This window comes from Hippocampus zosterae, chromosome 2, assembly GCF_025434085.1.
Source record: "Hippocampus zosterae strain Florida chromosome 2, ASM2543408v3, whole genome shotgun sequence".
NCBI classification, from domain to species: domain Eukaryota; kingdom Metazoa; phylum Chordata; class Actinopteri; order Syngnathiformes; family Syngnathidae; genus Hippocampus; species Hippocampus zosterae.
In genome coordinates, this window is record NC_067452.1 from 18,077,994 (window position 1) to 18,091,403 (window position 13,410).

Here is a 13,410-nt window from a genome sequence, read left to right on the forward strand (position 1 = left end):
TGCTGCCCTGGAACCTTGTCAATGTGAAGGCAAACAAAAGAACAGCAACGATGGCAAGTCATCCATGTCCTCACCTCAAAAGGTAGATCTATGGATACCTGAGTCTCGGAACGCATGGCAGTCCATCTAGAACAGGGCTGTCAAACTCGCGAGCCGCTTTGGATTCACATCTTCCCTCACAGAGCCGTTACGATAGTGAAATCTAATAAATGTTTTGCTTTGGTGGGCCACATAAAATGATGTAGCGGGCCGGATCTGGCCCCGGGCCTTGCGTTTAACATCAATGAATTAGATCATGCTTGAATGTGAATCGTTTACTCAATTAAAAAATAACCTATACATGCATCGCTACTGTTCAATACAGGCCTGCTCAACCCACGGCTCTCATGAGTCGGTTTCACACGGCACTTTTCAAAATGAATTTAGCTCGGCGCAGACTGCAATCATTAACCCCATTCATTGTGTTGTGAGAGGCACGGCTCACGGATGGGAGGGGTAAAAAGTTCCTTGCTATTGACGTTGTCTTGTTTCAATAGAATTCATCTTTATTTATATAGTGCTTTCACCAGAGCTGCAGTTGTAACAAAGCGCTTTACAGAACAGTAAAATAACAAAATACACTAATAGAACACAACACATTACCAGGCGTGGACAGTTGTGCAATCTCGCGCCACCTTACCTCTCTGAGCTCATACGCCCCTACACCCCTGCCCGGCGCCTCAGGTCTGTGGACCAGTCTTTGCTAGACGTACCAAGAACTAAACTGAGGCTCAGAGGGGATCGAGCCTTTTCTGTTGCTGGTCCATCTCTCTGGAATGACCTCCCACTGAACATTCGGCAAGCCTCCTCGCTGCCCATCTTTAAATCCCTCCTCAAAACTCACTTGTATTCTTTGGCGTTTGACTCAGCATGACTTAGATTTGCTATTGGTTTTACTGCTTGGTGCTTTCTACCGCCTTATTACTTATTACTTATTACTGATTCGTCTTACTGTTTATTGTATATGTTAAATCGCTCCATGTACAGCACTTTGTATGCAGCGATGGCTGTTTGAAAGTGCTCTATAAATACTGTTGACTTGACTTGACTTGACAATTACAGCCAGATTCCAGCAGAAGTCTGATTGTTTGAAGCAGGTAAAGATGAAAGAAATTGGTTCACTTCTTCAATTTTAAATCAGATTCAATTCTAAGATAAGATAAGATAAGATAAGATAAGATAAGATAAGATAAGATAAGATAAGATAAGATAAGATATACTTTATTCGTCCCACACTGGGGAAATTTACAGCCTCCAGCAGCAAGAATGTATGTAGACAGAAGAAAGGACAAAGAGAAAAAAAAACAACAAACATCTCTCAATTAAATACAATATGAACACAAATGGATAAATCGCAGTACTATTTACAATTATTATTATTATTATGATTGTTATTTTTTATTCATCAGCCTGACAGCAGTCGGTAGGAACGAGCGTCGGTATCTCTCCTTCTTGCAGCGCGGGTGTAACAGTCTCTGGCTGAAGGAGCTACCAAGTGCTGTCAAGGGCGGGCTGGAGGGGGTGGGAGGGACTGGCCATCATAGCTTTTAGCTTAGTTAGCATCCTTCTGTTGCCCACCTCCTCCAGAGTGTCAAGGGAGCAGCCCAGGACAGAACTGGCCTTCCTGACCAGTCGCTCCAGTCTCTTTCTGTCCCGGGCTGAGATGCTGCCTGACCAGCAGACAATGCCATAATGGATGGCCGAGGCCACCGCCGAGTTATAGAACGTCTTAAGGCGTGACCCCTGAACCCCAAAAGACCTCAGTTTCCTGAGTAGGAAGAGTCGGCTCTGTCCTTTCCTAATCAGGGTGTCTAAGCGGCTCCAAAATACGCATAACCTAACAATGCAACATTCTATTTTTGTATGATCATTCTTATGATGCTGTTTTACTCTTCCACCTGTTTGGAGATTCCCTTGTGACCCTCCTCGTGACCTTCCCCCCAAAAAAAACAGGGGCATGTTTCTGCTGGAACCTGTGCAGAGGTGGACAGTCCTTGGGAATGTTTTTTTTTAAAGATCCTCTTGAATACTGTTGTCACTTTCCCCCCAATTTCAATATTCCCACAATTGTCCTTGGTTTAACCCACTTGGTCAAATTTGAACTGAAACAGCAGCGTGTATGCAAAGTTTGTTGCACCTGTATAAGAATGTATAAAATTGAATTAAGTATTTTCATGTACCGTATGTGTATTTTGAATTCATTTATACATATATATAGACATATTTCAATGAAAGTTGGGCAACATAATCTGTGATCCTAACATACAACCATGTTGAATGGATGAATCCTTGGTCAGGAAAAGACACCGTCAGGTGGTCCCCAACCATCTCTGGGTGTTTGAACTCTTCATCTCAACACTCTCCAAGTTGCGGCTCAGCAGTAACGGGCCAGATCACTGCCTCTCTCCTTCACACTTGAAGCTTGTGTCCTCCCCCCAAAACTCAATGCGCCTTACTGTCAGCAGAAGATATTTAATTATTCAGCCCTTGCCCCTTCAAAAAAACTATAGGCTTCAAGCGGTTTCATGCCACTCTCAGTTGAAGTTTACTGTTAAAATAAACATAACACAGAGAATTTAACATTGTTTATTTTGAACAACCATAGTTTAGCCTATAAAGCCGCTAACTTGATCCTGATGCTAGCTAACATCTGTCACAATGCTTTAACCCTTAAGGCAATTGCTTTGAAAACAAACATATACATTGACAATGTAACAGTACTTACATCCATGTATCCTTTATTCTGTGTGCGTATCAGGTAATATTAGTGCCGTACTGGTGAGCTGAGAGAGGAGTTGAGGTATTATCAATCCCACTTCAGTTCTCGACAGTACACACCCAGCTGTAATAGTCCAGCAGTTACTCCAATTGCAGCTGGGCGTGCCCTGTTGAGAACTCAAGTGGGACTCATAATGTCTTAATCAACAATCAACAGCTGTCTTGTACTGTCCCCGGGTGGCAAAGGAGGGCACACCAGAAGGATCGACATTTAATTGTTCCATCCATCCTTTATTCAAATAATAATGTGTAATATGAATATACATTTGTTTTTAATATTGAATTGTTACTGCTGTATATTTTTATCAAATATATTATTATGGAGTGCTATTTTTTTTCCTTATTAAAATACACATTCCAACAATTTTTGGGCGCAGGCTGGAACAGATGAATGGCATTTCAGTTAAGTTCAATATGATTTGAGACTTTTGCATTTCGAGTGTGGTCATGGAACGAATTAAATAGACGACATGAAAGCGGCACTGTACTTTGGCTATTTTTATCACTTTGAAAAATAAATTTGTTCATGTTACGTAAGACCGACAGTGTGAACTTGAGTTTTGTGCGTACGGTAAGTAGCACCATGCAGATCAGTGGCAACCCTTTCCAGTACTGTACAGTAATTAATTTGCGGCAGGCATCCTCCTGCAAGCTAAAGGACCGATGCTGTACACCTGTTACATGCATGCATGCCATTTGGAGACAAAAACACATACTGTAATACCACACATACTTATGCAGACAGACACTTGGGTGTAACAGAGTTGTATTGCTTTAATGTTTTTTTCCCCCCTTCTCCATAGATAAGCTGTCATGACAAATGAAGTTGGTAAGCACAAACACAATCAGGGTGTCTTTTTTTTTTTTTGCATTAATACAATTGAAACAACTTTAGCGACACTTGCTAGGTCTTTTATAAAAATGCTTTCCTGGACAGAAGCAAGCTCCACAGCTCTACTTCCATATAACACAGTGGAACAAGATGTCTGTCATGGAGAAAAAAATAAAAAAAGATAAATAAACCATTGGCGTCCAGGAGGTCTGATGATTAAGCCTTGGAAGAGCTTGTCGCATGTGGAATTCCTGTCGATTCTCTGCTGCTCTGTCAAGTGATTCATGTACTCAGCAATCTATTTTTTTTTCTCTGGGCATAGAGTTAGAAGAAGAGTCGTCAATGTCTCAGTGCATAAGTGTAAACCTCCCTGTGTAACATAGTTTTGCATGTCAATTGGAGGCAAAGACAAAAAGCAGCTTGTGTGACTCTTTGGCAAAAATCAAAACTGTCATGGGCGCATACTGTTTTTTGTATTGCATTTGAGCTTGGCCTCTTTTTCCTTACATTTTTTTAATTTGCAATGTTCTATCAACTACAATCTGTTCTAAATGTTTCCCACCACCAAACTCTTGTTCACGCACACTTTTGTCCATGCAAGTCCGCTACACTGCTTTTGCCAAGATGACAAACAAGATGAGCCAAAACAGATACATGTACAAAATAATGTACACCATATATTCAAACATTTCAAAATCCTCAGACTTTGAAATCATTAGCCAAAATAAGTAGATTTTTTTCTGAACCCATTTCTCTATCTAGACTGTACAATATATGCATAATGAGTACTCATGAGGGACCAAAGCAACAAAAATAAATACATTTCGCTAAGTCACCTTTCAAAGTAGTTCACCTATGTACATATATATCTATCCTCTTGTAGATGCTTGCGTGTGTGGAAATGTGCACAGTGTGAGTACTCACGTATTGTTTTTATCTGCTAAAAACATCTCTATGTAATTTGTGACACACAGTGGAAACAAAATGGAGACAGACCCACCCCCGGTACACTAAACCCATCAGACCAACACTTAAAATAAAAATATAGCGCACCACCATCATTTGACTACTTCAAAAATGGGTTGTCTACATCTTGTTGAGGACTCTGAGAATATTTAAAAAAGTCTACTTCATGCGGTCTTTGACAAGTCAAATGGCCTCAGTGTCTACGAGGGCACACAGCGCAGAATGTTTTCAGTGAATGCCGCTGCGAAGGAAAAACAGCATGCAGAAAGAACAGTGCATAGGTCCAGGTTCAGCTTCCTGGAGGTGCTTTTCAGTGTCATTCCGTGACAAGCGTCCTGGTGCAAGCTGACTGGGGGGGGGCTGTACCCTGTGGACAACCTGTCAAAGTCACCAGTTGCTTGCAGTGTAAAGCATCTTGCAAGAAAAGGAGGTGGGTGGGCGTGGGGTAGTGTTAGTGTGTGTGCGGTTTTTCTTTTTTGGGGAGTGGGGCTGGTCTGCAATGTGCAGTTTCGATCAGTCGCCGTTTCACTGCGGAGCCCTTTCTAACACAGCAGAACCAGAAAAGCTCACACTAAGTGCTCCACAAGGGTGAGTGGACGGTAGGAGGAGAACTGAGCTTAAAGGTCAAGTTAACATGCATTAGGTCTTCAGACAATGGTTTTTTTTTCCTTCCTGAAGACAACAAGAAGAAGAAAGTAATTTTTTTCTTTTCTGCGTGTCGTAGGTACTGTACATCTTTTACAGAAGGAAACAATAAGAATGGCTTAATCGCTACGCCATTCACCTTTGGTAAATCAATCAAGAAAAATGGGAAAACACCCTGAAACATTCGAGCCTCACATGTCCTCACACCGAACTTGCCAGTTTCATCCGCTCTCCTCTCCGCATTTCAGTCCAGCGGCCTCCATGTTCGTCACATTTGCAGGCCCACATTGGCACATCCTCTCACAAGTTCACAATGCCTCTTGCACAAAAAGATACTTGCAATACGCCAAACTAGAAAGGCAGAAAAACAAAAACAAAAATATATATATATACATGAATCTAATTTTTAAAAATAATAAGAGGAGATCGTCGGATCCCAGAGATAAAAAGACACCAAAATGATGGATTTAAAAATAGGCGCCATCCCGACATGCGTTTCACCGCCTCATCATTTTGGAGACAAAGCTGACTATGGTCGAGGCCGGCTGGTCAGGATCCAGCTCGGCAAACAGGTGGCTGACATTGTCTGTTGTGCTTCCCTGTTTTCTCGCTACGAAGCCAAAAAGCCTGAAAGAAAACACATGTGTGTATGCACTTTGTTGTACACGTGTACACAATGGACAAGCATTGATTAAAGTACCTACCTAAGTGAACGACCACCCTCTTGGCCCCACCTGTGCAAGTAAAAGATTTTGTTACTGATCGACACCTACTCAAATTTCTTTGGAACATTTTGCATCTGCTCAAACAAAAATATGAAGTAAGTTTTATGACCCCTGTATTTAATCGTGAAATGCTGAGTCAGCAAATTCGCAGTACTTGATTACAGTTGATTATGGGTCCCACTGTACCGGCGAATACTCAAAATTCTCAAATTTTTATTTATTTATTATTTATTTCAGCAATAATCGCATCAGGAAACTGTGAGTATATTACTATTTTGATGGCACGCAAAGTTTATTCCTGTGGATATTGAGTCATACCTTCTGCCCTGGGGGTCGGCGTCACAGTAGGTTATACTGCTTAGTGGATAATGCCGCCTGAAGAAGAGCCTGAAATAATAAAATAATAATAATAATACATTTCATTTGTAAGCGCCTTTCAAAACACTCAAGGAAACCACAGATAAAATAATAAATAATAAAAGGAGAGATGAATTTAAACTGAAGACGCCATAGAAATCATGACAGTACATTAGAATGGGGTTCTTCCTACTACACTACTTACTACTATGGTAAATACCCAAATGGAACAAATGTTGTCATTTTTGGTTCAAATTAGCGGCAATTAGTTGCATTTGGCCACCAGGAAGTACCCTGCCTCCGAATGTTTATACATATTAGGAACACGTTAGCTCTTATTTTGTGAAGTAATGACTATGCACTTACTTTCTGTGACTGTCTGTGAGCATGATGCCCTGTGGGGACACTTTACAGTGGACGACGGTGGCGGCAGGCTGGGGATTGGTCGTAAGTGTCTGACTGATGGCCTTGGCAATGGCTTGAGGGCCAGTCAAGGACTCCATATCCACAGAGTTAATGTAAAGCACGTTAGACGCTAGAAGCCAAAAAGCAGAACTCACCATCAGTTTTTTTTCTGATGCAGGACAATGGCGCCTGTACTACAGTACAACCAAAAATGGAAGCAGTGGATTACGTGAGAATTAGCAGTGGTGCGATATTTACCGTAAGACTCCTCCGGAACCTTCTGAACTGTAAAGTAGAGGTGACACTGTCAGCCAAAGTGGATGACCATATAGAGCACCATCTTCCCTAATTCTGCATATACCAGAAAGGAGGTGGTTACCTGTTCCTTGTTTCAAAAGCTCCACAACTGGGTCGGTGGGTATAGCCAGCTCCAACGCTTCCTCATTTGGGTCTGTACAAGGCAAGCACATTTCAAGCATCACACGCAACTTGGATCATGTTATGAGTGGCTGCCTGCCATTTTACCTCTGGTGGGGATCATGAGCTTGCAGGGCAGCGCCAAAGGCGTCATGGAGTGTTGATAAACAAGCGCAGAGAGACAACCTGGGGTGAAATAGAGTGTGTGAGTCGAATCCATGGCAGATATCAAAATAGCTTCACACGTACTCACCAAAGTAGGGCTCATTGGCACAACCCTTCAGGCGAACACCTTTGGGGCTTGTTTCGATCAGGAAATGTCTCACCAGCTCATTGGTCAGATCAGCAACTAGATGCATTGTAAGACAGCATGTGAAATTACTGCTATATACCCCTAAACAGCTCTCTGCAGTGTGCTATGCGAGACCATCAGGAAATTGTCCTTTTTTTCTTTTCTTTTTTCGGTTATCAGATTTGGTTGAGTGTCTTTGTTCCTTTCCTGTTAAGTATATTATTATATGTGCGTGTCTTGACTTTTTATTTGTGAGTTACGGTAAATTGTGTGTTAGAACACCGCAGTGATTCTCAAATGGTGTGTCGGAAGCCAAAACCGTGCCGTGGAGCCATTTTGGTTGGGTTGCAAATAGCTAGGGAAAAAAAATTCATGTACCGGTAGTTGTATTACGCTTTTTTTGCCACAGTACTGAGGTTGATAAGTTTCCTCTTGGCTCATACAATATTGGTATAGGTGTCAGGAAATGTTATTCACCTGTGCTCGAGTCACTGAGCTACTCTGTAAACCAATAAAGTGCAGCTCAGCCTTTGGCTAGTGGACGTCATTGCTAGCAATGTGCTTTTGGCTGTACGTCAAACTCATTTGCAATTGCATGTAATGGCATATCCGAAGCTTGTTCGCAGGCTCCAGCACCAAAGCGTACCTTTTTTGCTTTGTTTTACTGTTGGTGGTGGGCAGGCCACCTTCAAGGCAAGACCGTAAGCCCCACGGAAGGAGTGGCTGTCCCTGATGACAAAGGCGCCGGGCTCCCTGTCCTTCAGCACGTTAATGGCTGAAAGGAAAAGTGAAAGTCCAGGTGGTGACATGACATGACATGACATGACATGACATGACATGACATGACAATGATGGGAGTCTGCGCAGTGCTGCTGGCGTCACCTTGTTCTCGGGAAATGTCGGGCTTGTACCAGAACTTGGACGTGTCTTGGACAAACTTAACATTCATTTTGATGTCCGGATAACCATCTGTTGATGACAGAATGAAATTATGAATGTGGAGGGGGGACAAAGAAAAAGATCACCTCAAACACTCACAGCTCATCGTCTTTGTGTCTCACCATAGATGGGCTTGGCGGTGTCTGGGTAAGTTCCAGTCAAGTTTGACCCTCCAACCTCGGCTGCGAGGTTCTTGCTGTCCATCCTCTCTGCATCTCCGCTGCTTGCGTGCCTCTTCACTGGCAGCTCGGGGGAGACGGGGAAGGCGGGCGTGGAAGGTGGCTGAGCCTGACGAGACGTGGCCCCTAACTCATCTGGGGTACTGTGGCCTCCCGCTGCAGCTCGCCGCCCCATCAGGGGGCTGGCGGGTGGCACACTTGCACTCGTTTTGGGGTTTCGGCCAATTAAGGGGCTGGAGGGGATGCCGTCCCTGCTGGCACCTGCTGCAGGGGTGCGTCTGACCGGTGAAGGACTGCCTTGGCCCAGGCGCCTTTGGAGAGCAGGGCTTGGGGGAGTATTGGTGGCCACTGTGCGGTGGAGGGTGTTGGGGCTACCAGGGACAGTGTGGACACCCATGATATTTACCTGGGAGCCATCAGGGGAGGCGTGTGTGTGAGGACAAAATGGTGTTGAGCTGTGGTCAGAAGAGCCACGTCTCCTTTTGATAAAGAAAACAACAACGAGAAGATTATTCTTCCATTTGGATTAAAGGTTCAAGGTTTAAAGTTTCTTAGTCCAGGTCATCCCCATCCATCCATACCTCATCCCATTGCTTACTGTATTTATATCGATAAGATTAATTGACTGAGATATGAGTTTTTGAATCTCTTTGCATCGTGGTAACTGGTGCATCTTTGGCCAGATTGTACTTACAGTTCAGTACATTCATTGGGTCTGATGAGACTTTCTGAGTTTCTTTCATGGTCTGTTTTCAAATATTACCTGAAGTATGTTAGGAAACCCCTGACCTTAGCTGCTACAATCTCAGCAATGTGAGCTTGAAGTTTCAGTTGTACACAGATACTAGCAGTGCACATCTTTCCACAAAATGACATTTTCATATGGTTTTTCAATGTGTGGGGTGCGAAACAATTGAAGGACAATTCGATTTGAAAGTGAAACGATTCGATTCGGTTGAATTCAGTGGGATTATGATTCAATTTGATACAGTACAACTCAGTTTGAGAGGTTCTGATGTATTGTTGTCATTTTACGTACATTTGAATGAAGTTGTCAGTCATGTAAATGTGCCATTGCTTTCTAAAATAATCCATATCTCGCCACTGAAAAACGATCCACTATGTGTCTCGATATATTTCAAAGAGAAGTTTTATTTACTGGAATCTTTGAAATTAAAAAAAAAAATACTGGTTCAAACTGTGTTTGATCACACCCCTACCAGATACGCACCCTTCGGGGCTGTGTATAGGACTGCTAGAGGTGAGAGGACTGCTGAACTGTTGTGCTCTAAGTTCCACAAAACTACGATGATCTGCATTGGATGAAAAATACATCAAAGCATGAGAAAATACAATGTGTTAAAAGTGTTGTACAGATTAAAAGCACATTTTGAGAACAAAAGCTGGAACAGAAAACAAGCAGCAACAAAAACGTATCCAGTATGCTACCTTGTTCTCCATGACTTGAAGCAGAGTCTAATCAAGGGAAAAGAACAGAAGAAACCGTTTTGAAGATGCACGAAAGCAAGCATATTTCAAAAGCCTGTAAGCTAGGGAGAAGCAGTAACTGTTTCAAACAACAGAGGACAGCAGAGAGGCAGACTGACTGTAAAATACACCTTGAGATGTTTTTGAAGTTAGACTTCACTGACCTGGTTCAAATTTTTGATTAGCCTTCATTCCCGCTGCTGACAACCAGCCTGGTGGGGAACGAGCTGCAGACAGACAGAAAGAACAAAGATCATTACAATTTTATGACAGCCTTTACCCGCTGATCTTGATTTGCCAGCCTTGTAATGTAACACAGCACAAATACTTCAAAATTGCAACTGAGTAACATTTGAGTAAAATGTTGCAGACAATTATGACTTTGATTGCATTATACAGTATTTCCTGATGAAAATGATTTTAACACCGATGCATTTCCCTTACCCATCTTTGTTACCCGGGACTCCAAATTAGATCCAAAGACATTGGTCTTTGCCTGAACAGTGAAAGAACAGTCCTGGCAACACATGCTGACCAAAGCAACCATAGCTGTGAACGAATATAACATTACGAACGTCCGGAAGGAGATTTTTTTTCCTGTCATGCACTGTTGTGAAAGATTCTTTCTTCAGGATCAAGTGCTTCTTACGTCTACCTAAAGTGTCAGGAATTTGGGCATTTTAAATCTCCCCATCAGGTTAAATTCATTTTTATTACTCCAGTAAAATCAATATTCTTTGGGTTATTGTGAGCTTCTTAAACTAAATAAAAATTTTATAAAAACATAATTCAGAGTCAGGGTGGCCCGGTAGTCCAGTGGTTAGCACGTCGGCTTCACAGTGCAGAGGTACCGGGTTCGATTCCAGCTCCGGCCTCCCTGTGTGGAGTTTGCATGTTCTACCCGGGCCTGCGTGGGTTTTCTCCGGGTGCTCCGGTTTCTTCCCGCATTCCAAAAACGGGCGTGGCAGGCTGATTGAACACTCTAAATTGTCCCTAGGTGTGAGTGTGAGTGCGAATGGCTGTTCGTTTCTGTGTGCCCTGCGATTGGCTGGCAACCGAGTCAGGGTGTCCCCCCGCCTACTGCCCGAAGACAGCTGGGATAGGCTCCAGCACCCCCCGCGACCCTAGTGAGGATCAGGCGGCTCGGATGATGGATGAATGAATGAATGAATGAATGAATAATTCAGAGTCAAACCTGTCACATTCAGCAAATTCTTTGACTGTTACCATACTTTCAGTCATAGAAACAGAAACATTACAAAAATCAGGTGAGTTTTATCAAATCTATTTTCTCCCAAGGAATCCAGTATACCTTTGAGGGACTTTCTACATATATTTGCACACAGCTGCTGTATGTTATTTGTTGTGAGGTCAAGCGTTCATCCTTTTACATAATCACGAGCCTACGCAAATCCTGTGAGGGCACAAAAAAAAAAGCTCAGCATCTTTAAAGCCCATCCAAAGAGTGCGACGTAGGACTGAAAAGATGACCGCGATAGTGCAAGTATGTGGCTACCTCCAGCTCCTACAGACATTCTCCACCATTTTGGGAAAGTACGTCTATGTGAGCGAGAGAATGACATGGAACGACGCTCAGAGCTACTGCCGTGAGTTTTACACCAATCTGGCTCCGGCTGTTAATGATGAGGAACTCAGGAAATTCCGTGAAATCAGCGACTATGTGTTTAGTTTCTGGACCGGACTGGTGAAGGGTGACACTGACCAAAACAAATGGATGTGGTCAGGGGGTGGCGAGGCATCTGCAATTCTCTGGGGAATTGGGCAGCCAGATGATAAGACAAACGAAGACGCCGGCCTGATGGTGAACTACAGGATTTATAATGCAAACCGACTCCATCTGCATCCCTTTTTTTGCTTTGATGCCATTGTCGTGAGGGAGAGAGCGAGCTGGGAGGAAGCTTTGGAGCATTGCAGGGAGAGACACAGCGACTTGGCCAGTGTGACATCACAGATAGACATGCTGTTGATCCAAGCAGAGCTGGACAAGAGCCCCTTTACTGAGCATGTCTGGGTGGGTCTGCGTTTCTTCCCAGGGGGCTGGCGCTGGACGGACAAGGAGCAGTTGACATACGAGGTCTGGACTGGTGCCGAGAGGCATTTGTGTCCAGCAGCAAGACACAAGTGTGGAACCTTAAAAGTGATGGGATGGATGCCAAGTGATGATATCCACACCAGTGATATTTTGGGAACCAATGACACGCTACTTGGTGTCAGTTTGGGAAGAATTGACTTTTGGCAAGAATCAGAGTGGGAAGTTCATGACTGTGAGCAGAGGCTTTATTTTGTTTGCTATTGAAATTGCTGATTAAGTAATCAAAAGCTTATTCGTTCATTTATTAGTTCTTTTCAACTTTCTGTTGTTGGAGAGAGTATCTCCAAGCAGAATGGTTTTTTATTTACTTTTCGTTTGTTTCATTGTTATTTCCTGCCAATGTGTCTGTCCATGTTTGAATTGTGTCATGTAAACTTTTCATAAAGGTTCTTCAATACTAATAACACGATATTTGCTGCTTGTCTCTTTTCCGCACAATGATGGTGAAGAATGAATTTATTCTTAGGCGACAGGATTCACGTTTGATGTTTGAGGGAAATTCTTACCACAGCCCCCCAAAGCAGGGCTGTTCCTGACAAATCTATCGATATCGCTGTCCTCAAATGCATCCCGGTAGCTGTGCACGGAACCCTGGAACGAGTCAAGAAAACAGAATCAGAGGGAAAACAAATGACGTATTGGAGAATGTTTATTGATTTTATTCCTGCCAAGCTCTGGAGGGCTAAAGGGAGGATGAAACTGATAAACGTACCTCTCCTGGTCTTCCTCTTGTGTTGTGGGGCAGACTGATGCTGAAGTCTGTTGAATGGCCATCTGGCCTGTTGTCATGCACACTGTGGTACTGACCCTCACTGGTGGTTCTACGGCGGCCCGTCTCCTGGCTTACTTCTGGGGTCATTGCCCTAGAGCGTACCCCTGCGAACCCCGCACACAACATTGAAGAATGTGGGCAATGATAACTGCTCATTGTAAAATAAATAAATACAATTGAATTGGAAGCAACGTCAAAAATGTTCTACAAATAATGTGAAAGAAAAGAACAACAAAAAAGGAAGCAACTAAAAGTGAGTGGTGGTGGACAAACCGGAGAAGGAATAGGAACGAAGGCGGTCAGACTGTTGCAGTGTTACGCTTTCACTGATGCCACGGATACGAGCGTTGTACTCTGATGCCGGGGCAGGAAGTCAGGGTGGTGAATAGTGGACAGGAGGAAGGTAGATGAGGTAGAAGGTGAGGAAGACGTGCAGGGGAAGAAGTAATGGTGGGAAGGGGGT

The 13,410-nt window shown here is 43.3% G+C and overlaps 1 protein-coding gene across 9 annotated transcripts in view; it reads right to left on the reverse strand.

The window, feature by feature from the left end:
• Positions 1-3,608: 3,608 nt before the first annotated feature.
• The window catches only part of tns1a (tensin 1a), a 57,776-nt gene continuing 47,974 nt past the window's right edge, over positions 3,609-13,410 (reverse strand). For 7 of the 9 annotated variants that reach the window (XM_052057664.1, XM_052057667.1, XM_052057663.1 and 4 more), the window contains 17 exons: positions 13,221-13,301; positions 12,888-13,051; positions 12,682-12,766; positions 10,227-10,289; positions 10,024-10,050; positions 9,806-9,887; positions 8,518-9,053; positions 8,339-8,425; positions 8,103-8,231; positions 7,418-7,513; positions 7,273-7,350; positions 7,127-7,198; positions 7,006-7,032; positions 6,709-6,877; positions 6,304-6,372; positions 5,965-5,994; positions 3,609-5,887 (listed from right to left, as the gene is read on the reverse strand). In XM_052057664.1, the coding sequence (XP_051913624.1) occupies positions 5,758-5,887; positions 5,965-5,994; positions 6,304-6,372; positions 6,709-6,877; positions 7,006-7,032; positions 7,127-7,198; positions 7,273-7,350; positions 7,418-7,513; positions 8,103-8,231; positions 8,339-8,425; positions 8,518-9,053; positions 9,806-9,887; positions 10,024-10,050; positions 10,227-10,289; positions 12,682-12,766; positions 12,888-13,051; positions 13,221-13,301 (1,925 nt within the window). In that variant the 3' untranslated portion in view covers positions 3,609-5,757. The remainder of the gene's footprint in view (positions 5,888-5,964; positions 5,995-6,303; positions 6,373-6,708; positions 6,878-7,005; positions 7,033-7,126; positions 7,199-7,272; positions 7,351-7,417; positions 7,514-8,102; positions 8,232-8,338; positions 8,426-8,517; positions 9,054-9,805; positions 9,888-10,023; positions 10,051-10,226; positions 10,290-12,681; positions 12,767-12,887; positions 13,052-13,220; positions 13,302-13,410) is intronic. The other 2 variants (XM_052057666.1, XM_052057668.1) reach the window with 1 other exon arrangement.